The sequence below is a fragment of the Chlorocebus sabaeus genome, chromosome 8 (genome assembly GCF_047675955.1).
Source record: "Chlorocebus sabaeus isolate Y175 chromosome 8, mChlSab1.0.hap1, whole genome shotgun sequence".
Classification (NCBI taxonomy): Eukaryota; Metazoa; Chordata; class Mammalia; order Primates; family Cercopithecidae; genus Chlorocebus; species Chlorocebus sabaeus.
Window position 1 is genome coordinate 101,822,133 of NC_132911.1, and position 27,931 is coordinate 101,850,063.

The 27,931-nt window shown below is 42.4% G+C and overlaps 1 protein-coding gene across 2 annotated transcripts; it reads left to right on the forward strand.

Annotated features, from left to right (window-relative positions):
- The first annotated feature begins 472 nt into the window (after positions 1-472).
- On the forward strand, positions 473-27,680 carry ERICH5 (glutamate rich 5). 2 transcript variants are annotated; one of them, XM_008001176.3, is made up of 3 exons: positions 473-1,082; positions 22,773-23,726; positions 27,076-27,680. In XM_008001176.3, exons 1-3 carry the CDS (start codon positions 1,025-1,027, stop codon positions 27,186-27,188), a joined length of 1,125 nt encoding a protein of 374 aa, XP_007999367.2. In that variant the 5' UTR covers positions 473-1,024; the 3' UTR covers positions 27,189-27,680. The 2 variants fall into 2 exon arrangements, with proteins under 2 accessions (XP_007999367.2, XP_007999368.2); XM_008001177.3 differs by lacking the exon at positions 22,773-23,726 and having other exon boundaries at positions 475-1,082.
- Positions 27,681-27,931: the final 251 nt, after the last annotated feature.

The window sequence follows — 27,931 nt, forward strand, 5'->3', positions numbered from 1 at the left end:
CTCCGGAAAAAAAAACAAAAACAAAAACAAAACAAGGCCACGCGCGGTGGCTCACGCCTGTAATCCCAACACTTTGAGAGGCCGAAGCGGGTGGATCACCTGAGGTCAGGAGTTCGAAACCAGCCTGACCAATATGGTGAAACCCTGTCTCTACTAAAATTACAAAAATTAGCTGGGAGCGGTGGCAGGCGCCTATAATCCTAGTTGCTCCAGAGGCTGAGGCTGGAGAATCGCTTGAGCCCAGGAGGCAGAGGTTGCAGTGAGCCGAGATTGTGCCACTGCACTCCAGCCTAGGCAACAGAAAGAGACTCGGTTTCAGGGAAAAAAAAAAAAAAAAAAGTCTGTTCTCTTGATAAATATCAAAGTCATGAACGACAAAGCAAGACAGGAGGAACTACTTCAGATTAAAGCAAACTAAAGAGAGACACAACTAAATGCAACGTGCAGTCCTGGATTGGACATTTGGCAACAATGAAACATGGAGGGTGGATTAAACCGTACTGTACCAAAGTTAAACTTTCTTGTGGTAATTGTAGTTATGTAAGAAAATAAGACTGTCATCGCACATCTAGTCCACCAATCAATAGCCCCTAATCCCAAGGCTGACTCCCGTCCCTGGCTATTTAGTGATGAGTCAGATGATACCTCCCAGCGCTTCGCCCTCGCCCCCTGACATCCTCCCTATCCCCTGCTTTAGGGGATTTTCCTCTCTGACTGTGCCATACCCTCCACCGTCTCCCCTCCTGCCTCCTGGGATCCACTTGTCCCTGCCCTCCTCTGCGTCCTGGCCCTCCCGCTCTCTTCCGCTCTGCCCTCCCTGGCTCCTTCCACCTCCTGCCAGCTACCTTTCTCCTCCAGGTGCGCACCCCTACGCCTAGCTCCGCTGCGCGCTTGCGCTCTACGCCCAAGGGAGCCGGGCTGCAGAGCTGGAGAAACTTCCGCGGCTACGGGTGCGGTTGCCTTCGGATCCCGGCTCCGGGCTGACACCCGCGCGGGGCTGAGACAGGTGTCTGCGCTCCCCGAGATGGGCTGCTCCAGCAGCGCTCTCAACAAGGCCGGCGACAGCAGCAGGTTCCCTAGCGGTGAGCAGGGGACTGGCGCCGCCGGCGTCCGGGCTGGGGACTCGGGTGGGCTAACTCCCCGGGAGGTCCAAAGGGTGTGCCCTGTGCCCACCCCGGCTGGCAGGAGCCGGGCCTCGCCCCGGAGGATGCCAGCAGAACCCGGGACAGAGCGCGATTTCCTCCCGAATCTGGAGCGGCGCTGCTGTGACCGCAGGTGCTGCGGCCCTGGTGCGCTCCGCAGCGCTCGCTGCCGGAGGCCGGGCGCTGGACTCACCCTGTCCGCTGATGGGATCTCGGGGAATTGGTGTTGAAGCCCTAAGGCGGTTAGCCTCGGCATTGCCTTAAACACAGGAGAAATGTCCTATCAAGGCCTTCTCCCAAGGCTGGGGGCCGTGACTGACGCCTGCAATCTCAGCACTTTGGGAGGCTGAGGCGGGGCGATCGCTTGAGACCAGAAGTTCGAGAACAACTTGGGTAACAAAGCGAGATCTTCCACTCCCCCATCTCTACTAAAACAACAACAAAAACCACTTTTCCCCATTTACGCCTCCCATTAGTGTTTCAGCATCAAAGATGGCAAAAGATGCGGAGAATCCAGAGGAGCATTCACTCCATCAAATGGGTTCCTGCACTCTGAATAGGTCAGACACACTTTCCCCTATCTTTGACTTAAGTATCCATTGAGAAGTATGTGTGATCAAAAGTGGTCATCACTGACTCTTGCTGAAGAAACTCAACAAGGACGTTTTGTGCATGTACTATATAATACCCCAGTGCTTGGCTAGATGCTGGAGATACAAGTGACCCTGTTTGTGGAGATTGAGGGTGGAGGAGACCGACAAGAAACACGTGAAACAATTGGCTAAGATCGTTTCTGACAGTGATAAGTACTGTGAAAAGCATACAGGCAGATACATGAATTAGAGAATGGGTTTTACAGCCGACTCACTTTTCTTAGCTTTTGAATGTCTAACATTTTGGACAATGCTATGGAGGTTAAGCAAACTCCGTCAAGCTAGTTTACAGTCTTCTGCAAGGCGAACTTTAGCGGGGATTTTGTACTGGAGTGAATTCCTTTTCACAGATCTTCTCTTAGCACCTTGTGTTATTGCAGTAACAGAAAAGTCTTCCTCTCTGATGTTGTTGGTAGAGCGCACCAGATGGTCATGAATGCTTTTCAAAGCTCGACCGCTGTGTCCTAGTCAGAAATACGTTGTGTTTCTATTATTTTTGTGGTGTGTGGTAGTTTATTTCTAGTTTCCATAGATAACAGAAAGCAATGACAAGTCAGGAAGCAAACAAAAAATTAAAAACATTATAAAAGTGATTCCAAACCCCTTTTCACAGACAACAATGTGAAAAGATGGAAAAATTCATTTGTAATGCACAGTGCTCACTAACTTTTCTCCTAAAGAGCCCAGAGCTTCCATACCCCCAACGAGAGGCCAGAGCAAGCTGTTTCTCCAATGTTTCATGTTTTATGTTATGAAATTAAGTAGAGTTTCGCATTCTGTTCTCTGATAAATTTTTGTGGGTTTCAATATGAAAAGCCGAGGGAAAATGGATGCTTCAGGAAGATACATTTTATTATTCTGACTTCTCTTAACCCCTGCTGTGCTTCAGTTATCCTAGGAGGAGCATCCTGGTTTAACAAGCAGAGTACTGACTCACCATTACATAGTTCTAAACTGATTAAAACATGTATTTCAGGGAATGTAACTCTCAGGGCAAAAGTATTCAGTAGGTGTAATGCAGTTTTTAATCCTTTCAGAAAATAATAACTTTATCTTAAAAAATATTTTATCATCAGTATTGATAACTATGAGTTATACTCTTCCATTTTTTATTCTAGAACTCATTGCTGTTCTGAGTTTTCACAGATGTTGTTATGGAAGAGGTGTTAAAACGCCTGACAACCAGTTCTAGCCTTTAGAAAATTAACCTAATATGCTGCGTAAATTGCCCAACACACACGTTGAATCAATCAACAGGTCTATTTGCTTCTGACCCTCGATCAAACAATACTCTCTTGTAATTAGATACTATTCTGTGTTCGTCAACATTTCAACTTCATGATCTTAGGCCCAATAAATAATTCATTCCTGTTTCCGCAGCTTTAAACTTCTTTAAATCCTATGTACAACCCCAAGCTTGAGTGTACATACTTTTAGACAAAAACAGTCCAAGTTTATTATGTGTCTGGTACATGCATTTATTCACTGTACTCTCAGTGCCTAACAATGTTTGGCGTATAATAGGTCCTCAGTAATGATTTGTTGAATGAATGACTTCATTTAATCCTTATAACAATGTTATGACTAAATATTATGTTTGTCCTGTTTTTACAGATAAGAGTAATTTATCTAAGGTCACAGGGCTCCTAAGAATCAGAGCTGGTGCTTTGAACTCATATGCTTTGCTGGGCACAGAGGCTCATGCCTATAATTCCAGTGGCTCTGGGGGCTGATGGGAGAGGATTGCTTGAGGCCAGGAGTTCAAGACCAGCCTGGGAAACATAGTAAGACCCTGTATCTAAAATTTTTTTTTAAAAAATTGAAACATGTATTTCAGGGAATGTAACTCTTGGTGGTACAGACTGGAAGTCCCAGCTACTCAGGAGGCTGAGGTGAGAGGATTGCTTAAGCTCAGGAGTTCAAGGCTGCAGTGAACTATGATTGAGCCACTGCACTTCAGTCAGGGCAACAACTGAGACTCAATTTCAAAAAAAAAAAAAAGAACCTATATGTTTAAACCAGCTTCTGCTAACGAGCTGTAAATCTGTTTTTGCCTCGGATCACTCTGGATCCCCATTAGGTGTGTGGTCATCCACTATAAAAACAGTGAAATCAATACAATAAACACTTTATACTATATATCTTTTTTTTTTTTCTTAGATGGCGTTTTTTAGACGGAGCCTCTGCCTCCCAGGTTCAAGCAATTCTACTGCCTCAGCCTCCCAAGTAGCTGGGATTACAGGCATGCGCCACCACACCCGGCTAATTTTGTATTTTTAGTAGAGATGGGGTTTCTCCATGTTGGTGGAACTCCCGCCCTCAGGTGATCCACTCGTCTCAGCCTTCCAAAGTACGGGGATTAAAGGCGTGAGCCACTGTGCCCAGCCTATACTATATATATTATTTAGGGAATAATCCCTTATTATGATTCTAAATATTAGTCTAATCCCTAAATAAGATACATAGTATAATGTGTTATACAAATACTATATATTTATTTTATTTTTTGTTAAAAAAATTGAGGCAGGGTCTTGCTATGTTGCCCAGGCTGGTCTTGAACTTCTGAGCTCAAGTGATCCTCCCACCTCGGCCTCCCAAAGTGCTGGAATTACAGGTATGAGCCACTGTGCCCAGCCTTTGTTATAAATTTAAAGCAGACAGCAGACAGCAGCTACTAGTAGACAGACATTAGGTTGCACAGGAATAATCTATTCTACTGATTATGTGGGGGATATTTGCCCTGACCTAGTAGACACTGAATCTCACAGAGCTTCTTCCTATCGCCTCCCAAGATGACTGACCAGATAGGTGTGTGTGTTGGGGAGAACAGAATTGAAGACTCTGATTGTAAACAATTATCCAGTGCTCCTCAAAGCATAGAACAGTGCCTAATATGTGGTAGTCACACATTGATTTTTATGACGTGCCCTGAAATGTGTGAGGAAAGAGATTTTCTTTCCAATGGATAATCAGACAGATTAAGTTTGGAATTTCTTGTGTTTGTGGGAGCAAGTTTTAAATATTAGGACAATTTCTGTTCTTTTGAGTGTCCTGAGGATCCGATGCAATCTGAACACAAAGGTTTTATTGACTCCACAGACCCTAATGTGCCCGAAGGTGTCTAGACATTCACATCCAAACCCTCCTCCCAGTGTTCCTAGCCCTCTGCTAACATGGATAATCACTGCTCGATTCTTTCCTAATATAAATGCGATCTGTTTTGGCAGACTTCTTTCCAAGGTGTTACAGCCCAAGCACCAAACATGGAGAAAGTCAATAGGTGGTAATTATTGACAAGTTCATTGCTAGGTTAATGTGTACATTTCCACTGACAGCTATAATCATTTGTTTGTTCTAACTTGAACTTTCACTAGCTGCTTGCTGTCCATGCTGCCTAGGCAATCAGATGAAGCTTGAATTTCACACAGTTATGTGAATTGTTCTTTGTACTGCGGTCATACCTTCAGTTTTCACCCAATATTTCACGCTGTGGCATCTAGTTAGGTCATCTGGTCCTAACTACACAAAAGTTTTTCTTTTGAATTGAAGAAGAAACTTCATTAACATTAAACTTAATTTGTATAGGCTTTTCTTGCATATAGAAATTATATAAATTTTTTTTCTTTCAAATGTGTGCCTTTGTGTCATTTCTGGAGCCTGGCACGTAAATAGCATTTGGTATGTCTTTGTGGTAGGCCTGGCGATTACATACAGCTAATTGAAATGGAATAAAAAACCTACATACATGGTTCAAAAATGTGAAAATATTTGGAAAAGTCAGGCCTGAAAAGTACACCTTCCACCCCATCCTCATCATCTATTTAGTTCGAATCACACACATGAATAAACACTTATTATTTTAGGGGTTTTTTGGATATATTCTTTCAAAGTTTCTTTATGCATTGCAAATATTATTTCCTTCTCTCATCTTTATTTATAAAATGTAGTGTACTATACCCACTGTTCCTCACTTTGTTTTTTTCACCTAACACTATGGAGATTTTTCCATGTTGATATATAGAGAACTTCTTTCTCCTTGTTTATACCTGCATAATAATTTCTTCCTTGATTTATTTAACCAGTCCCCTATTGAGGGACATTTAATTTGTTTACAGTCTTTTCCTGTTGCAGACAAGACTGCCATGAATTCCTTTGTGCCTACATCATTTTGAATGTGTGCAAATATATCTGTAGGACAGTTTCCCAGGAGTGGCATTACTAGGTCAAAATACGCACTGATAATTTTGATAGATAACTGCCTAAATGTGTTCTGTAAGAGTTGAAGCAGTTTACACTGTCATCAACAATAAAGTAAATCTCTTTCTAAAATGGAAAACTTTCAGACATTTGGGGAATCGCATCGAAACATAGATGTGGGACAGAAGTCAGGAGACAAGGTAGGGAGCATGCACTTGGTTTCAGGTGCTTTAGTTTGTGATCTCATTTAATCCTCACAATAGCCTTAAAACACAAACATTAGTTGCACCAAATACAGCTAGAAAATGGAAGCTTGGTGCAGATAAGTCACTTGCCCTGGTCTCAGAGCTAGTAAGTCTAGTTAGCCTACTTACTAGATGGATAGATGGACCTGGGGCACATGGCTAACTTGTGTGACTCCAAAGCCCCTGTTCTTTTCACAACTTCCAGTTCCATCTGGGATCTGGTCCTAGTTCTGCAAGAAACCTGTAGTGTGGCCTTACACATAGAACACATGCAATCAGCTGAATGTGGACGCTTGAGTCTGTAATCCCAGCTACTTGGGAGGCTGAGGCAGGAGAATCAGGAGGTCAAGTACCACTGTACTCCAGCCTGGGCAATAGACTGAGACTTCTCTCTAAAGAAAAGAAAAAAGAGACCGGGCACAGTGGCTCACACCTGTAATCCCAGCACTTTGGGAGGCCAAGGTGGGCAGATCACCTGAGGTTGGGAGTTGGAGACCAGCCTGACCAACATGGAGAAACCCCATCTCTACTAAAAATATAAAAAATTAGCCAGACGTGGTGGCTAATTTTTTACAGGTATGCACATGCCTGTAATCCCAGCTACTCAGGAGACTGAGGCAGGAGAATCACTTTAACTTGGGAGGTGGAGGTTACAGTGAGCCGAGATCGTGCCATTGCACTCCAGCTCGGGCAACAAAAGCAAAACTCCGTCTCAAAAAAAAAAAAAAAAAAAAAAAAAAGAAAGAAAGAAAGAAAGAAAGAAAGGAAAAAAGAAAAGAAAAGAAGAGAGGCAACCAATAGCTGTTGAGTAGTTGGATGGGTAAATGGATGATTGACAGAGACAGGGATTCAGGGAGGTAAGAGTATTACTCAGAAAAGTAGAGGAGGAATCAGAACCTAATGAATACCAGAAACTGAAAGGTGATATTGGCCAAGATGGGCTTGGGAAGAGAGTGTTGGGTTATGAAGAGGGCCTCCTAGCTGTGCAGGAAAAGGTTAACACTGTAAAACAATGCTTGATTGACTACCATTAAATCATGCTTCTGGACTGAACGCAGTGGCTCACACCTGTAATCCCAGTACTTTGGGAGGCCGAGGCGGGTAGATCACCTGAGGTCACGAGTTTGAGACCAGCCTGGCCAACATGGTAAAACCCTGTCTCTACTAAAAATAAAAAAAATTTGCTGGACGTAGTGGCAGCTGGTGGTAGCTAGGACCTGTAATCCTAGCTACTTGGGAAGCTGAGGCAGGTGAATCTCTTGAACCTGGAGGTTGCAGTGGGCAGAGATCATGCCATTGCACTCCAGCTTGGGTGACAAGAGCAAAACTCTGTCTCAAAAAAAAAAAAAAATCATGCTTCTGTAAGGTGGCCCCACATCCAGCTCATGTGTACAGTTTCACTTCTATGTTAATGCTTTAACAATATCAAGTTGAAAGAAACCCTGAATACCTGTGGGGGTTAATGAAAGGCTCACCAAAGCTGATAAAAACTTGACGAGGCTTCTAATCCTAGGGTGTGTAAGTGTGAGCAGTACTAGGTAGTTTGTTTTTCTTTTTTAGAGACAGGGTCTTGCTCTGTTGCCCAGGCTGGAGTACAATGGTACAATCAAAGCTCACTGCGGCTTGGACTCCTGGGCCCAAATTATCCTTCCACCTCAGCCTCCTAAAGCACTGGGATTACAGGCATGAGCCACTGTGCCCCACCGTAATTTTTTTTTTTTTAAGCAAAATGCCAGACTATAGCTCTCCAGCTGTGTTTATGTCTTGAAAGTACTGTAATGACCTCAGAAGCTTCTTCACCCATCTCAAGGCTATTGCTGTTGTTCACAGTCCTTGAACCACTTCTTGGGAATTGCCTTCGGGCTCTCAAGTTCATTCATTGTATATAATCAAGGATGTCTGAGCTTTGTCCTTTAAGGATGAAGATTGAAAAAACAACAATCCACATTGTTTTTATTTTATTTTTTAAGTTTCTTTTTTTTTTGGTAGAGACTGGTTCTCACTATGCTGCCCAGGCTGGTGTCAAACTCCAGGATTCAAGCAACCCTAATACCTCAGTCAGCCTCCCAAAGTGCTGGGATTACAGGCATGAATCACCATGCCCAGCCCCACATGGTTTTTAGCAGCTAAAACCCCCTAGGAATTAAACCTTATGAAGGCGGGTGAAATAAGACAGGCAATGCAGGTGTGCATGATTTAGCACTACCTAAATTGTTATATCAGAGTTTCCCAGCCTGTGAGAATAGATTACAGCCAGGCCAGCATTTCTCCTAGCCTTTAGGGCAGCCAGGTGGGATCTTGACAGACTGAGCCATCTGGAAGCAGCTTCCTCCATTTGTTGCAGTGTAATGCACAAATATCATATTCTATGTATGTCATGACGTTGAAAAGATCAGGAAGTGTTGGTGGCTCAGTGCAGTGGCTCATGCCTGTGATCACAGCACTTTGGGAGGCCGAGGCAGGAGGATCATCTGAGGTCAGGAGTTGGAGACCAGCTTGCCCAACATGGTGAAACCCCATCTCTACAAAAAACACAAAATATATTAGCTGGGCATGGTGGCTTGCACCTGTTGTCCCAGCTACTCAGGAGGCTGAGGCAGGAGAATCACTTGAACCCGGGAGGTAGAGGTTACAGTGAACCGAGATTGTGCCACTGCCCTGCAGCCTGGGTGAGACTCCATCTCAAAAAAAAATAAAATAAAATAAAAATTAAAATAAAAAAGGAAGTGTTGGGATGTGCATTCCAGCTCGTCTGTCATTTTCACTAGTAGTTTCTTTTGCTTAGAGATAACATCTGCCTTCAGCCACCCCTGCAAGGACTTCTGTTGAAATGTTCTCCCTAAAACATTCTCTTTGCTTATTTCTTTTCCTCACTGTTAATGATAATGATAATGAACCTCCTCTTTTTTTTTTTTTTCTGTAAGGTGATTTTTGTGTGTGTGCCTGTTTCTGCCTCTTCCCATTTTCTCAAGACTCTGATATAAACCATGGAGTTTCTTTTTTGCTAATTTGCTTTACTTAGTACTTAGTCTACAGGTATAGCACCTGTAGACTAGATGTTATGGGAGGTTCTGGTTACCTGTACACCTTGCATTAATGTGTGAGTATGAATATCAACATTTCATTTCAACTGAAAGACAGTATAGAGTGCTGATTAAGAATGTGGGCCTGGAGTTAGACTGGGTTCAAATCCTCATTCAGGATCAGTTATCAGTTGTGTGACTTTGAGCCAGGTACTGACCCTCTCCATGCTTCTTCATCTACAAAATAGGAGCAACAATAGCACTTAATAGAGCTGAGGAATAAATGAGTTAATACATATAATGCACTGAGAATATAGACTGGGCCAGGAACAGTGACTCATGCCTGTAATCCCAGCACTTTGGGAGACTAAGACAGGAATCTTGCTCTGTAGGCCAGGAGTTCCAGACCAGCCTAACCAACAGAGTGAGACCCTCATTTTTTTTTTGTGGGGGGCGGGCAGAGTCTTACTCTGTTGCCCAGGCTGGAGTGCAGTGCTGTGATCTTGGCTTACTACAACCTCCTTCTCCCAGGTTCAAGCAATTCTCCTGCGTCAGCATCCAGAGTAGCAGGGATTACAGACATGTGCCACCATTCCCAGCTAATTTTTGTATATTTAGTAGAGATGGGGTTTCACCATGTTGGCCAGGCTGGCCTCAAACTCCTGACCTCAGGTGATCCAACCGCCTCAGCCTCCCAAAGTGTTGGGATTACAGGTGTAAGCCACTGCACACAGCTTTTTTTGTTTGTTTAAGATCAAGTTCTAGATCCCTGAGTTTGTTGATTTCCTTCTTTTTAAATTTTTTTTTTTTAGAGACAGGATCTCACTCTGTCACTCTGTCACCCAGGCTGGAATGCAGTGCTGCGATCACAACTCACTGCAGCCTTGACCTCCCACCTCAGCCTCTCACCTCTCACCTCTCACCTCAGCCCAGCAGCTGGGACTATAGGCAGGCACCACCACACCTGGCTAATATTTTGTGTGTTTTTCGGAGAGTTGACATTTTGCCATGTTGCCCAACCTGGTCCCTAACTCCTGGGCTCAAGTGATCCTCCTGCCTCAGCCTCCCAAATTGGTGGGATTATAGGTGTGAGCCACCTCACCTGGCCTTGCTCACTTTTTTTAAAAAGTAAATTTATTTAAAGAAAAATGGTGACAAAATATTAAGTCAATAATAGCACAAATGGTAAGGAAATATTCAAAAATCATAAAAGTGGTATGTGAATGGCCACAGTTTATGAGACAGTTTTTCTAAGGCTACCAGGTCTTCTTATTTAGCTAGATTACTTGCTCTTGTATTTGTGCTGCTATAATTTTTAAATTTTTTTATGTTAATTTACTTTTTTTTTTTTAGACAGGGTCTCACTCTGTCACCCAGGCTGAGTGCGGCCTCAACCTCCTGGATTCAAGTGATCCTCCTGCCTCTGCCTCCTGAGTAGCTGGGACTACAGATGTGCACCACCATACCCAGCTAATTTTTTATTTTTCGTAAAGACAAGGTCTCACTATGTTACCCAGGCTGGTCTCAAACTGCTGGTCTCAAGTGATACTCCTGCCTTGGCCTCCCTGCTATAATTTTTAAAAATAAATTTTATTTTAGAATAGTTGTAGATTTACAGAAAAATTATGAAGTTAGTACAGAGAGTTCTCACATATTGCACACTCACTTTCCTCTTTTTTAACATCTTATATTAGTAGGATATGTTTGTCACAATTAATGAACCAAATCTGTGACGTGATTACTAATTAAAGTCCATGCTTTAGTCAGACGTTCTTAGTTTTTTCTCTGTTTCACTTCCAGCATCCCCAGAATCCCACATTGCATGTAGTCATCATGCCTCCTTTGGCTCCTCTTGGCTAAGAGTTTCTCAGATTTTCCTTGTTTTTGATGACTCTGACAGTTTTGAGGAACGCTGGTTAGCTATTTTGTGGAAGGTTCCTCAACTGGAATTTGTCTGGTATTTTTCTCACGATGACGCTGGAGTTATGGGTTTTTGTGTGAGTCACCACGCCTAGCCTATTCTTGTTTCTCTATATTTAAATTTCAAGATTAAGTTTGTCTTCCAACTTCATTGCATTTACTTTGTGATGATCAAAACGAATTCTAGATATGTAAATTCAGGTGCTTTTATTAAAAAAGAAAAGTGGTCTGATTGATTTTTATTTTTCCTCAAAGAATTTTTTGGTTGATAATTTTATATGTCAGTTACATGGAATATAGCCTAAGTTCGCCTTTCTTCAAGTGAGTGCCCTGTTGGCATCTACCAGCTGATGGAATGCACACTTGGGGATTAGCATTTGTACCATGGCACACAAGACAGTGTTTGTACATGCTTTGATGTGGGAAAAGGGCAAAAAGATCTAGAATAATGCTGCTCCACAAATGTTGATTGGATGGATGGATGAAGGATAGAATGGAATTGAGGCAAAAGCAAAGTAAGAAAATGAGAAGGAAGGTGAGTGGACTACTCCTCTGGAGTTGACTCATGCTACGTTCTTAGTTCCAAAATGTCAAAAGCTCAAGAACCTAGAAATGGTGACAGCAAGGAAAAATACCAGGACCCCCTTCCTTACAAAGTTGCTCAAAAACCCAGCAGACAGGCCAGTGAAATCTTTAGGATGTCTGATATGGCATAGTCATAGGAAATAACGACAAGATTTTCTTTTTGTTGGGTAGAAACTTTTCATTTCTGATTAGGGTTGAACTGAGTTGAAAAGCTTCCACCATAATGTGAATTTCAGGTATGTTAGCTCTAGTTCTAATCCCTTCTGTAATGTTGCCTAGTATTTAGTTTCTTTGTGTGCCTATCACAACAGTGCTTACAACAGGGTTCTGTTAGTTCAGCTGTCACACTGAATTTGTGCATAGATCAATTTACAACAGAATCAAGGGAGATAATGAGCACCAAAGGATTAGGCTCAGAGCAGTGCATAATTTGACGAAATGTGGAGTTCAGAAAACAGACACATCTTTAAACAAATTCAGATGTGAAAACAATGCATCTGTCTACAATATTTATTATGTAATAACATAGGTTAGACATAGAGTATCTCCTGTTTGTGGACAAAAATATATCTCATTGCTTTTCAAGTTAGCCTGCTAGAAGAAATGATGTAGTACCTTTTTCTACCTTGAGAAGGTATGGTGAGGATTCACAAACTCATATGGACAGAGTATATGGAAATACTTGGGTAAGAGGTAATGTATAGCCACCAAGTTGTGCTTAATGAAGGGAGTAGCTATTTGAATTTCCCTGAAGACAGTAAACCCTAGGATACCAGGGACCACATTTTCCTCTTTTTTTTTTTTTGAGACAGGGTCTCTGTCTCTTGCCCAGGCTGGAATGCAGTGGCACAATCATGGCTCACTACATCCTTGACCTCTGGGGCTTAAGCAATCCTCCCTCCTCAGCCTCCTGAGTAGCAGGGACTACAGGTGCATGCCACCTTGCCCAGCTAATCCAAATCTTGCTACCTGCTAGAACCCCTGTGGCCACCCAGATCTTGCCTGTAGTATGCATTTGATGAAAATGTGATGAATGAGTGAAATCAAAGCCAGCAAACAGAATGAAACATTTATTTATACACAAATTATGAATGGCCTTTATTAACCTCAATCAAGTTTAGTTAAATCATTGCTAATGTTATGAGTACTTTTATTTATTTATTTATTTATTTATTTATTTATTTGAGATGAAGCTTTGCTCTTGTTGCCCAGGTTGGAGTGCAGTGGCACCATCTTGGCTCACTGCAACCTCCGCCTCCCAGGTTCAAGTGATTCTCCTGCCTCAGCCTCCCGAGTAGCTGGGATTACAAGCATCCACCACCAGCTTGGCTAATTTTTTGTATTTTTAGTAGAGAAGGAGTTTCACCATGTTGACCAGTCTGGTCTCGAACTCCTGACCTCAGGTTATCCACCTGCCTCAGACTCCCAAAGTGCTGGGATTACAGGGTGAGCCACTGTGCCCAGCCTACTTTTCTATTATTTATCAATAATCATGTTTTAAACTGTACCATCATAACAATACAACTTTGTAGGTCAACACTGACAACTTCACAGTGTTTAGGAGACTGTGTAAGCCCTTTAATGTTGCAAGTTAGCTTTTCTGTTGCTAATTTAGCTATAGTGTATTGACAGGTCACTCCTGGTACTCAAGGGACCTTTGTACAATTAGAAAGAGGCCTTCCCCACCAACACCACATGCACCCTTCAGGTGCACCCAGGCTGGAGTTCTGCCTCATGCAGTGAGAAGCTTGTACAGCTGTGCACTGCGTCCTTGTTTAGTGGCTACCTTTTCATGTCAGATGCCATGCTGGGCAAATTACACACATTATCCACTCTGTCAGTTCCCCTAACAAGCCTGAAAGGCAAACAATATCCACATTTTACAGATAAGGAAACTGAGATCCAGAGAGGTTAGGAACTAACTTGTCCAGATTGCACAGTTAAGTAAATAAATGGCCGAGTCAGGATTCACACCCAGTGTTAGAACAGTCTGAATGCTCTGCTTTGGTTAGAGGGGAGGGAGGGAGATCAAACACTAAAAAATGTACTTCCTTCAGCAGCTCAAGGGTAAGAATAAGCTGAGGGTTATGTAATCTGGAGCCAGAAAGGAAGTTTTAATGGTAATTGTAGACTTTATTGTGTTCTCTGAGAGATGGTTCAAAACAACTATTTGTTTTCCAATCTTTTCATTTATTTCCTCTATCTTTCTTCTTCTTCTCCTTCTCATTCTTCTTCTCATTCTTCTTCTTCCTCCTCCTCGTCCTCCTCCTCCTTTTCCTCCTTCTCTTCTTCTCCCACCTCTTCTTCTCCCTCTTCTCCTTCTTCCTCCTCTCCGTCTTCTCCATCTTCTTCGTCTTCGTCTTTGTCTTGCTGTGTTGCCCAGGCTGGAGTGCACTGGCATGATCTCGGCTCACTGCAACCTCTGCCTCTGAGGTTTAGGCAATTCTCCGGCCTCAACCTTCCAAGTAGCTGAGATTACAGGTGCTTGCCACCATGGCCAGCTAATGTTTTGTATTTTTAATTTTTTTTTAGAAGAGATGGGGTTTCACCATGTTGACCAGGCTGGTCTCGAACTCCTGGCCTCAAGTGATTTGCCCACCTCAGCCTCCCAAAGTGCTGGGATTAGAGGCGTGAGCCACCGTGCCCAGCCTAATCTTTCTTCTTTCACACAAATGTACCAATATTGGAATGAATGAAATCACCTTACTTTTCTGTTTGTGCATCATAATTTCTCTCTCTCTCTCTTCTTTTGAAACAGGGTCTTGCTCTATCTCCCAGGTTGGAGTGCAGTGGCGCAATCATGGCTCACTGTGACCTGAACCTCCTGGGCTCAAGCTATCCTCCCATCTTGCGCTCCCGAGTAGCTGAGACTACAGGCCTGCACCACCACATCCGGCTAATTTTTACATTTTTTTGTAGGGACAGCCATGTTGTCCAGGCTGGTCTCAAATTTCTGGGTTCAAGTGATCCACCTGCCTTGGCCTCCCACAGTGCTGGGATTGCAAGTGTGAGCTACCACACCCAGACACTGTGCATCTAATTTCACCCTTGTTTGGGCCACTATGGGAGGTATAACAATAGTGATGCTAAGATTGACAAGATTAGTGGGTGCTAGTCTCTGTACTAGTTCTGAGTATTATCTCATATAATCCTCATGTCAGTTCCCTGGTTCAGTAATAACACTATTCCCACTTTACAGGTGATGAAACTGAGGCAGAGAGAGGCTTAATAAGGCTGATAAGTGCAGGAACTGGAGTTAAAATCCACTATACTGGCCGGGTGCCATGATTCACACCTGTAATCCCAGCACTTTGGGAGGCCGAGACAGGTGGATCACCTGAGGTTGGGAGTTCAAGACCAGCCTGACTAACATGGAGAAACCCCATCTCTACTAAAAATACAAAATTAGCCAGGCTGGTGGTGCATGCCTGTAATCCTAGCTACTTGGGAGGCTACGGCAGGAGAATCGCTTGTGCCCGGGAGGCGGAGGTTGCAGTGAGCCGAGATCGCACCATTGTACCCCAGCCTGGGCAACAAGAATGAAACATCGTCTCAAATATATATATATATATACACACACACACACACACACACATATAAATCCACTATGCTATAGGTGTCCTTTTCAAGGTCATAAGGTGTCTGTCCTTTTAGAGCAGATTTGTCTCTTCTATCACATAAGAAAAAGAACTGAGCTATTCCTTGGGAGCTACTGCTTCTGAAATACAGCCATTTAAAAATTTAGAGTGTAATTAATCAATATGAATTGCAAAGTAAATGTGGCCCTGCCCTTCTAGCATTTTCTCTATTTTGGGTGTGGATGGTCATTTTAAAAGTGTTATATGTCGTTTGGGCTACCACAAAAAAAATATTAAAAGACAATGACATTCTTTTGTAAAGTTTCCCAACTTGGTTGACTATTTTCAGGTTGTGTTTTATAAAAGTATATGTTGTGGACACTTGCCTACTTCCAGTGTACCAGTACAATTGGGAAAGTTACATAAGAACTGGCCTCATGCCTGTAATCCCAACACTTTGGGAGGCTGAGGAGGGCGGATCACCTGAGGTCAGGAGTTCGAGACCAGCCTGGCCAACATGGAGAAACCCCATCTCTACTAAAAATACAAAATTAGCCAGGCATGCTGGTGCATGCCTGTAGTCCCAACTACTCAGGGGGCTGAGGCAGGAGAATCGCTTGGACCTGGGAGGCAGAGATTGCGGTGAGCCAAGATCACACTATTGCACTCCAGCCTGGGCAACAAGAGCAAAACTCCATCTCAAAAAAAAAAAAAAAAAAAAAAAAAAGAAAATGGACCAAACTGGGCAACATAGAGAGACCCTGTCTCTAAAAAAATTTAACACTTAGCCTGGCATGGTGGCATATGTCTGTAGTCCCAGCTACTTAGGAGGCTAAGGTGGCAGGATCACTTGGGCCTGGGAGGTTGAGGCTGCAGTAAGCTGTGGTCATGCCATTGCACTCCAGCCTGGGTGACAGAGTGAGACCCTGTCTCAACAACAACAACAAAAGAATGAAAGTGAATGGATATTGTGATCATGGGTATAAATATTCTAGCTATGGCAAAAATCGATGGATCATTTGGACACTTAGGACACCATTTGTGGAGAAATCAATTTTCTCAAACTTTCGCAAATATTTTTGTTTGGGAGAGAAAACTTAGACTGATAGCATAATATGTTTTTCAAAATGTAAAATTGTGTGGCTGTGTTTTGGGTGTGCCAGCACATTTTTTTCCCCACAATTTTTGCTGGAGGAGAATGATGCCTTTAGAATGTACTCACTATTGGCACAGGTGGATGAAAATGGTTTGTCTCATTTAACTGACAGTACTAATCACTGTAATAACTATTTTACCAGAAAATATAATTTGGCAGACATCTGTGATTAGTACATTAACACATTTCCTGTTTTTTTCCCTAAGGCAATTATCACCAGACCATCCTTTGTGTGATATCTAAATGCATTGTCTTCTCAGGATCAATTTCTTTTTAGACCTGAAAAATCACCTTGATTAAGTCGCCCTACTTGCAATTAATTTGAAGGCTTCATTCATGATGAGGCAGGAGGGGGAGGTGAAAAATAGCCCTCTCCTCAATTCTAATTGAGCCCTAAGTCTCATAAGGTTTTTCTTGAGTTCTGCTTCTCTGCTTCCAGCTGTAATCCCTCTCTGCAGGAGGATTCACACCTAGTCCCTGAGGCAGGGTGGAGATGCAGATATTCACACACACACACACACACACACACACCCCCGCTACCCTCCTCATTTTCCTCCTCACAGGAACCTCTCTGTAAAAACTGCCCCTTTCTCAAAACAGAAGACATATTTGTTAATAAGATAGAGAGCTCAGCTCCAGGCTGTTACATATGTTTCCAGCTAAGATTTATATGTCCAATAGCCTCCTGGATTTGCCACCAGGATGTACAATCTACAACCATCTCCAAGATGCCATGCCCCAGCATGAGCAATTCATGTCTCTCTCACTGGCCCAAATCCATCTATCCCTCTCCCCTTCCCCAGAACACATATTTTTAGAGGCAGGGTCTCTCTCCCTTGCCCAGGCTGAGTGCAGTGGCACGATCACAGCTCACTGCAGCCTTGAACTCCTGGGCCCAAGTGATCCTCCTCCATCAGCCTTCTAAGTAACGTACGATAGGTGCACACCACCATGCCCAGTTAATTAAAAATTTTTTTTGTAGCAATCAGGTGTTGCTATATTGCCTAGGCTGGTCTTGAACTCCTAGCCTCAAGTGATCCTCCTGCCTTAGCCTCCCAAAGTTCTGGGATTACAGGCATGCTGTGCCTGGTCTATCCTATATTTTCTATCTCCAGCATCAAAGCTATGAACCAGTGTTTCTCTAGACCCTCCCTCTCTCTCTCTTCAGCCCCTGAACTATCATTATATCCAGTCATTTTTACTTCTCATTTCTGAGTCCTATTTGCCCTGTGTCACTGGACACATTGACTTCTGTGTTGCCTGCCTCCAATTCATTCTATAGAGGGAGGTTTTGTTTTGTTTTGTTTTGTTTTTTTGAGGTGAAGTCTCACTCTTGTCCCCTAGGCTGGAGTGCAATGGTGCTATCTTGGCTCACTGCAACCTCTGCCTCCCAGGTCCAAGCGATTCTCCTGCCTCAGCCTCCTGAGTAGCTGGGACTACAGGCATGCACCACCATGCCCGGCTAATTTTGTAGCTGGGATTACAGGTGCATTCAACCACGCCCGGCTAATTTTTGTATTTTTAGTAACGACGGAGTTTCACCATGTTGGCCAGGCTGGTCTCGAACTCCTGACCTCAGGTGATCCGCCCCCCTCGGCCTCCCAAAGTGGTGCAGGTGTGAGCCACTGCACCCAGCTGGGAGGTTTTTAAAATCTGGATTGGATTGATTCATTTCTCTGCTCACAATTCTTTTTTTTAGTTATCTTTTATTTATTTTTATATTTAAAAAATGATCAGTTTTTGGAGGTACAGTAAACTGTACACATTTATAGTGTACATTGTAGTAAACTCTGGTATATCTGTATACCATAGAAGCATCACACAATCAAGATTGTGCCCCTTTTAAATCTCCCTCCTATCTACCCAATCCCAGTCTCCAGAGAGCCATGGTTCTGCTTTCTATCACTGTAGATAAGTTGGTATTTTCTACAGTTTATATAAATGGAATCATATGCTGTGTAATCTTTTTGTCTTCTTTTACTTAGCATAATTATTTTGAAAATCATCCATGTTGTTGCACTTATCAATTGTTCATTTCTTTTTTTATTACTGGGTCGTATTCCCTGGTGTGAACGTTCCACAGATTTTTTGGCCCTTTCACCTGTTGATAGACATTTGGATTGTTTCCGGGTTTGGGCAGTCACAAATAAAGATGCTATGAACATTTGTGTATAAGTGTATGGACATGTGGTTTCTTTTCTCTTGGGAAAATACCTATAAGTTAAATGGCTGAGCAATATGGTGCATGTATATTTATTTAACTTTTTAAAAAAGTCCTGCTAGAAATTCTTGTTCTTCATGCTTTGAGGATAAAATCTAAACTCTTTAGCACCACCTGCAGGGCCCTCCCTGACCTGGCTTCTGTGCCAGCCTCCAGCCACACTATCCTTTCCTGAGTCCTCCAGTCTTCCCCGTGTGTTCTCCTGGAACTGGTAGAAACTTTCTCAGCACACTCAACTCATGTGTGACCTCTTGCCACTCTGAGTACACAGGGGTCACACAGCGTTTATCGCATGGGATTGTTTTTGTTAGGTTACTGCTTCTGATGGCTTTACCTGTGGTACTAGAACCTGTAGTTTTCATCTTTGTACGTAAACTGCTTTTGTACATCCTATGTTTTCATTTGGAAAGTTTTCTTTTTTACATTATAAATAATCATTAAAGCATCTTCGGAGGTGTTGGTGAAGGTGGTAGATTGAAGATATGGATCTCATTTTGTGCCTTCCTGAAAACCACTAATATGACAGTAAAGAGATTTAAAAAATAGTTTAAACCCACAGAAATGGGAAGAACAGGAAAAAAAGAGACAATAATAGAACAATACTGGAGTTTAGGAAGCAGACAGACATGTGATAACTCTTTTAACATGCCAAGGAAAGCTCAATTTGATTAGCAGCAGAGAAAACTGAGAACCACCCTGGATACCACAGGCTGCTTAAAATGCTCCGGAGCTGGTGGCTTGGTACCTCAGTAAGTCCTTCATCTTCACGAAGATTAAATTGATAGGCTGTTTGATATGAATACATGTGTTCAAAAGAGAGAAAAATGGTAGTGAGTTGAATAAATGATAATACTCGAACTCCTAGGAAATGAAAAAGCGTAACAATGATTAGCTCGGGGAAAAATAAAAAATTGTAATAGCTTAATATATGGCTCAGTTCTTCATAGAAGACACAGTCATTATACAGACATATAATTGGATATTGGTATGATCCAAATTACAACATTACTATTTTAAATAATTAATATACAGTCACGAACTGAAAGGAAATGTGGGCCGGGCGCGGTAGCTCACGCCTGTAATCCCAACACTTTGGGAGACCGAGACGGGCGGATCACGAGGTCAGGAGATCAAGACCATCCTGGCTAACGCGGTGAAACCCCGTCTCTACTAAAAATACAAATAAATTAGCCGGGCGTGGTGGCGGGCGCCTGTAGTCCCAGCTACTCGGGAGGCTGAGGGAGGCTGAGGCAGGAGAATGGCGTGAACCCGGGAGGCGGAGCTTGCAGTGAGCCGAGATCGCGCCACTCCACTCCAGCCTGGGTGACAGGGTGAGACTCTGTTGTGACTAAGCGAATTATAGAGAAACGCCACACTTTGAGACAAATTAAAGAGTCCTTTATTTGCCGGCATCCGAGAGGCAGCTAACGCTCAAAATTCTCTGGGCGCCGAGGAAGGGGCTAGTTTTGTTTTTATACCGTGGTCTAAATAGGGGAGGGAGGATTTTAGCTGAAGCAATTTTTACAGAAGCAGAACTGGCAAAAAGTTAAAAAATCAATTGGTTACAAATGCAGTTACAAAAAAAAAATAAACAGTTCCAGGTGCAGGGGCTTAAACTATCACAGACTTATAATATAACACAGGGGTTTGGGTGCCATCCACGGAGCGCGTCCCCTGGAGCTGCTGGTGCAGCTTGCCTCAGTATCTTATCAGTAGATGCATTCCTGGACGTGCTTTGAGTCAGTTTTATACTAGGTGTGCCTTAAGGGAGGGAGGTGAAAGGGAGCTGCAAGTGAAGAAACTAAAAATGGAGTCTGACTGGCTCTCTCTCTGCTAGGAGAGAGTCACTCAGGTAAAACAAGGTAGGGTAGCACTACTCCCTCTCAAAAAAAAAAAAAAAAAAAAAAAAAGGAAATGTGAATGTGTAACAGGAGAGATTGGCTGGTGGTCAAGGAGAATAGGAGCTAAGTTTTTATCTTCCAGAGCTAAGTTTTTATCTTCCAGAGTAAAAGTTAATTGAGCAGGGGGTGGTGGCTTACGCCTATAATCCCAGCACTTTGGGAGGTCAAGGCAGGTGGATCACTTGAGCCCAGGAGTTTGAGATCAGCCTGGGCAACTCGAACCGCATGGGACCACATCGCTATTTAAAAAAAAAAAAAAAAAAAAAAAAGTTAATTGAAAGGCCCAAACTGAAAAATCCTGAACCACAATTCATTTCACAACATAGAAAAAAATATTCCTCCAAAACAGCTAAAAGAATTAGCTTCTATAAGCGAATTATTGCTTCTATAAGCAAATATTTCTTTTTTAGAAGGGGAAATGGGAGAGGAGACCTGAGTATTACTTGTCTTTAGCTTACACTAGATAAGCAGATAACTCTAAACTGCATGCACATATGACAGGTGGATGGTAACTTAGTGGGAAAAAAGAAAAGAAGAAAAACAATCTTCGGGGAAAAAAAGAAGAGGAAAAAGATTCCCTAGAGACCCATTTTCACTTTTGACTTATTTTCTTCCAGTTTCCTCCCCACTCATTTGTGATTTGTTTTCCTCTTTTGCCCTCCCTCCCCTGCCTACCTTTCTTTCAACATTGCTATAATCATACTTTATATGAAATTGATAGCTAACTTGTTGAGCACTTAATTGCAGAGTAGACTTTAGGTTAATACGTACTTTATATGCATTACTTTATTTGATCAACCCAATCATGAGTGATTTCTCAACTTATTGTATCATAATTATTTTCTTATTTTAGCATCTGGTCTTCATAATCATCTTTTTCATGGTATAATAATATTCCATGGTATGGAATATTTATCCATTCTCTAACTTATTCGACTTTTAAGTTGTTTTCTAGCTTTCGCTGCTATAAAGAACACTGTGGGGTGGGTGTGGTGGCTCATGCCTATAAATCCTAGGACTTTGGGAGACTGCAGCAGGAGAATCACTTGAGCCCAGGAGTTCAAGACCAGCCTGGGCAACATAGCGAGATCCTGTCTCTTTAAATAGAAAAGTAAAACAAAAATAAAAACATGGAAGAATACTGGGATTTTATATACATATACATATATATTCTCTTCCAAAGCATCTACATAGGTTTATGCTTTTAGAATAAATTTTCAAGAAGTAAAACAACGACAACAAAAATTTCCAGAAGTAAAACTGCTGGGTCAAAGAGTATCAACATTTTGCCAATCTTAAACATATTGCTTATCTTTAACTATCCAGCGCACTTTTGCATCCTTTAAACTATCATGCCTCATGCAACTCTGAGATCAATATGAGGGAGAAAAGAGAGATTCACCGCTGTTTTAGAGACAAGATCACTGGGAGCTAAGTTTCCAAGCTCATACAGTTGGAACAACGGTCAGAAGTAAAATGCATGTTTCCCTACTTTCTGTTGATTTCTTTTCCCACTATGCCCCCCAAATGACATGAAACTCAGGCTGAACTGTCTCTGCTACTTCCCTTCCCAGACATCTTAGCCTTTTCCTATTAGGGCTTCTCTACCACAGTCCCTTTTCCATTTGCTGGGGGCTTTTCTGTGTTAGAAGGAAAGTAAGACCTCTCTAGCAGCCCAAGGACCTCACATCATGAAACCTTCTAAGTTTGGGAATCTTCTATTGCCTTCCCCCCGGAAAAAAATGGAAAAAAAATTTCAAAAAAAAAACAAAAAAAAAAAAACAAAGAAACCTTCTAAGTCTCAAGACGAGAAAGTGTGAGACAAGGAAAAGAACAGAGAAACAAAGTGGAGTAAGCTCAGTTAGAATCTGGGACAGGAGCCATGAAAAGATGCACAAGGAGCACACAGGAGAAAACTGTGGTTTTGGAGGACTTCAGAGCTTAAGATGAAATGTTTGAGCTGAAGACCATAAAGGGATTTGACTTGGAGAGTGTTAGGGTCATGGTATGGCCTTTCTGTACTCAGATATACTTGGAACTGTCTTGAACTGTTAAATCTACTTTGTGATGTCAATTCACTTTTCAAGATAAAACTAAACAATAATTTGTGTTTTCTCTTTTCTTTTTATTTTTCAAATGAATAACCAAAAGTAACTTCAAATGAGCATTTTTCAACCGCAGAAGAAAGTGGGTCCTGCTTTGCCCAACCAAAGCCACATACATTGGGAAGAGAATCTACTGTTGATGACAATGTACAAAGGGAAAGCCATCCTCCTTTACAAAAGCTCAAGGTTTCAGCAGAGCCTACAGCAAATGGTGTTAAACCGCTCCAAGAACAGTCCCTGGCCAAGGACGTAGCCCCTGGAAGGGATGCCACAGACCAATCAGGGTCCACAGAAAAGACTCAGCCTGGAGAGGGACTGAAGGAATCTGGGCCACCTCAGCCAGGTGGCAAAGAGGATGCCTCAGCAGCAGAAGGAAAGAAGAAAGATGCAGGAGCAGGGACAGAGGCTGAGCCTCTAAAAGGAAATGCTGAAGCTGAGCCTTTAGGACCAGAAGCCAAGGGTCAGCCTTTAGGGACAGCAGGAGAGAAGGACTCCCTCAGAGCAGTAGAGGCCACTGAGAATCCACAAACTGCTGCAGAGATGAAGCCTCTAGGAGCAACTGAGAATGTTCTGCCTCTGCAAACAGCTGGAGAGCTACAACCTCAGGGCACAATGGGAAAGGATGAGCAGGCCCTGCTTCTAGAAACAATTTCTAAAGAGAACGAATCTCCAGAAATATTGGAAGGAAGTCAGTTTGTGGAAACAGCTGAAGAGCAGCAACTTCAGGCAACACTGGGAAAAGAGGAGCAGCCCCAGCTTCTAGAAACAATTCCCAAAGAGAATGTAACACCAGAAGTATTGGACAGAAGTCAGCTTGTGGAAAAGCCTGTTATGAATGATCCACTCCATAAAACTCCTGAAGGTCCAGGAAACATGGAGCAGATTCAATCTGAAGGAATAGTTGGAAGCATGGAACATCCAGCACAAAATGTAGAGACAGGAGCCTATGTGGAAATGGTCAGGAACATCCATACTAATGAAGAGGACCAACACATTGAAGGTAAAAGTTATGCTGGCAAAACTTCTGGATGTTTAGATGTGTTCCATAGGAGACCAGCTCTGGGGGGTGGGGTGGGGTGACTGACACACAGTCCCTGAAGTCACTTTCAGGTGGTTGAAGTTCGTTTGACCAAACCAAAAAGGCTTCTATGCCTGGGAAAGAGGCATTCTATTAATACTCAGTTTATCAGCAAAACTTTTCCGAAACATCATCTCTGTCCAAAATTTTAACCTAGTGTTTAAATAGTATCTAACTTTGAAGGCAACATGTGAAACTTTCTGAATTTTTCCAAGTTGATGCTTCATCAGGCCCCATGTATGAAATAAGGGTCCAAAGTAAAGGTGAATAGATGATTACTGGAGGAATTCACTTTCCAATGAAATGATATATACATAATGGATCTTAGAATGTTATTTTCATCTTTGTGAAGCTTATCTTAGAAAATGACTGTCAGGAAAGGGTGCAGTGGCTCACATCTGTAATCCCAGCACTTCAGGAGGCAGAGCGGGGAGGATAGCTTGAGCCCAGCAGTTCATGACCTGCCTGGACAACATAGTGAGACCTCGTTCTCCAAAAAAAAAAAAAAAAAAACAAAAAAAAAGAAAATGACTGTCAGTCTGCTCTTGTTCTTCCGTAGTTTTAAAATCTGTATTAGAAGACCAGAGAAAATGTACTATGTCTTAGCATACAGTGTTTTAAAATTTTAAATGTATTTTACCAGCATAAAACAAATGATGTTTACAGTGTTCTTTATTGGTATTATAATTTAAAAAAATATTTTCTTCTGGGGTATGATTTACATTTTGGTAAATTTTGGCTTCACAGTTCAGCATAATTAAGTGAAGCATTCATTATAATCATCCATCTTTTTTTTAAAATTCTATCATTTTATTTATTTATGTATTTATTTATTTATTGAGATGGAGTCTCGCTCTGTTGCCCAGGCTGGAGTGCGGTGGCGCAATCTCGGCTCACTGCAACCTCTGCCTTCAGGGTTCAAGTGATTATCCTGCCTCAGCCTCCTGAGTAGCTGGGACTACAGGTGCACACCACCATACCCAGCTACTTTTTGTATTTTTAGTAGAGACAAGGTTTCACCATATTGGCCAGGCTGGTCTCCAACTCCTGACCTCATGATCCGCCACCTCGGTCTCCCAAACTGCTGGGATTACAGGCATGAGCCACTGTGTCTGGCCAATTCTTTCATTTATTAACTGAACATATGCTAGGTGCTGAGATGCAGACTGAGGAAGAGTTAGTCTCTGTCCTCAAGGGACTCACTGTTTAGTGTGGGAAGGCAGGATGTGTGTGCATCACCATAGTCTCTTGTGGGAATTGCTTTCCTAAGAATGTGTAAGAAGTGCTCTGGGAACAACTTGGGAGAGGCAAATAAAAGCAGATAGTTTTTACATCAGGATTGGCAAACTCAAAAGTCTTTAGGCCTAGGATACTGAAAATGAGTGAGGTAAAGGACACACGTCATATCATGGAAGCCCAGGGGACCTTGGCAAACAGGAGAGCACAGCCTTTTCAAAAGAGGAAGCTCTGCACAGCTCCAGCCATGGAACTAGAGCCAATGTTGCCAAAGCCAACTTCTCAGGGAAACAGGGTTGTATGTGCAATGTCCAGACTTGTTAGTGTTGGCTGTCTGTAAATGTTTAACGATTGTATTTAAACACATAATGGCCAAGCCAGACAGGTCTGGGGGCACCCCTGGACCAACCTTTGCTTTACTTACAAATTAGTCTTGCTTGCTTTCTCTTTTCTTTTTTCTTTTCTTTCTTTTCTTTTCTTTCTTTTCTTTTCTTTTCTTTTCTTTTCTTCTTTCTTTCTTTCTTTCTTTCTTTCTTTCTTTCTTTCTTTCTTTCTTTCTTTCTTTCTTTCTTTCTTTCTTTCTTTTTCTTTCTTCAGAGACAAGATCTTCAAGCTGGAGTGCAGTGATGCAATCATAGCTCACTATAATCTCCAACTCCTGGACTCAAGGGATCCTCTTGCCCCACCTCCCAAGTAGCTATAGAACTACAGGAATGTGCCACCATGCCTGGCTAATTTTTTTTTCTTTTAAAAAATTATTATTATTATTATTATTGAGACAGAGTCTTGCTCTGTTACCCAGGCTGGAGTGCAGTAGTATTCTTAGCTCATTGTAACTTCTGCCTCCCAGGCTCAATACATTCTCCCTCCTCAGCCTCCTGAGTAGCTGGGCGCCACCATCCCTGGCTAATTTTTGTATTTTTTGTAAAGACAAGGTTTTACCATGTTGGCCAGGCTGGTCTCAGACTCCTAGGCTCAAGCTATCTGCCTGCCTCAGCTTTCCAAAGTGCTGGAATTACAGGCATGAACCACCACGCCCAGCTGCCTAGCTAATTTTTGAAAAATATATATATTTTTTGAGACAGAGTCTTGCTCTGTCGCCCAGGCTGGAGTATAGTGGCCGGATCTCAGCTCACTGCAAGCTCCACCTCCTGGGTTCACACCATTCTCCTGCCTCAGCCTCCCGAGTAGCTGGGACTACAGGCGCCCACCACCTCGCCCGTCTAGTTTTTTGTATTTTTTTAGTAGAGATGGAGTTTCACCATGTTAGCCAGGATGGTCTTGATCTCCTGACCTTGTGATCCGCCCGTCTCAGCCTCCCAAAGTGCTGGGATTACAGGCTTGAGCCACTGCGCCCGGCTGAAAAATATTTTGTAAAGACAGGAGGTCTTGTTGCCCAGGCTGGTCTTGAACTCCTGGCCTCAAGTGATCCTCTTGCCTCAGCTTCCCAAAGCATTGGGATTACAGGTGTGAACCATCACACCTGGCCATGAACTTTCTATTGTAATATGTTCTACCGCCATTTCTTTGGTAATTTTGCATCCTGATTTTATAGAGAGAATTTATTTCATAAGAGTATGCCAAGACTCAAGACGTTAATTGACTCGACATCAGCCATTCAGAGGCTCTGAGAGAATCGAGACGATTACTTTTCTTTTCCTTTCCTTTTTTTTTTTTTTTTTTTTTTTTGACAGAGTCTTCTTCTGTCTCCCAGACTGGAGTGCAGTGGTGTGATCTCAGCTCTTGGCCCAGCTAATTTTTGTATTTTTAGTAGAGACGGGGTTTCATTACTTTGGGCCAGGCTCCTGAACTCCTGACCTCAGGCAATCTACCTTCCTCGGCCTCCCAAGGTGTCGGATTACAGGTGTGAGCCCCTGCGCCCAGCCGAGATGATTACTTTTCTTGATACCCCCAGATAAACTTACTGTTCAGACCTAAAGATCAAGAACTAACCCCCATTGGAGACAAACTGTGGGATAATTTATGTTAACTCTAAATAAGTGTCTCTTAGTATCTCCTTTGGTTACTTTTCCAGGTGAGACAGGGGAAAAGGTGGAAACAGAGATGGAGAATAAGAAAGTGAGGGAAGGGGCTGAAACCAAAGAAGAAGAAACAGGAGAAGCGGTGAACATTTCAACAGCCAAATAGATAGAAGAGTGAACCCACACAGCGTGTTATCACAGAGAAGACAAAAATGGTAGTGAAGCTGTGGTTACGTATCTTATCTTTCTACATTTACATGTTTTCTGTAAGGAGTGCGGTTATAGAGAGACTGTTGGAACCATAAGAAGGATGTTTCCATGTTCTTGATTATATTGTTCTACAAAACTGCTAAGCCATGAACAGTTTTCTTAGCTACTTAGAATGGTTATACATTTAAAACGATAAAAACCAAAGCCAATAAAAATTATGTGATTATTTAAGAGTGTGAGGGTGACTTTCTTCATTGTGGCCATGGGGCCATTCAGTATAGAAAATGGGACCCTAAAAATGAAGTGTAAACCTTTAGGTACAGGTGGCTAGAGAAAGGAATTAGCGAATTTTAGGGAACTCACAATAATAAAGTCACACAGTCATAATCATGATGGAATGAGAATGAATAACAGCAAAAATAATAGGATGAGCTATACCAAATTTTTCTGTTTTGTTACAGCATTCAGAACTGATAAGAACCTTAGGAAATATGTCATCTACACACTTGCTCTCCTTTAAGGTTGTCAACTACCACAGATCCTTATTTATCATGGAATATTAAGTATGTTAACAGAATCCTTTGCAAAGGATGGCAAACTCTGGTGCTATCACAAGGTTAGGCATTTTTCACGATGAAAGGCTACACATTTTCCATGTGCCATTTTGAATCAGCTGTTGATTTTTTACTCACGTGAGGT

Coding starts and splice junctions, on each gene's coding strand:
- ERICH5 (XM_008001176.3), top strand. CDS start 1,025: ATGGGCTGCTCCAGCAGCGCTCTCAACAAGGCCGGCGACAGCAGCAGG. Junction 1,083..22,772: donor CAGCAGCAGGTTCCCTAGCG/GTGAGCAGGGGA, acceptor AATAACCAAAAG/TAACTTCAAATGAGCATTTT. Junction 23,727..27,075: donor AGAGGACCAACACATTGAAG/GTAAAAGTTATG, acceptor TTACTTTTCCAG/GTGAGACAGGGGAAAAGGTG.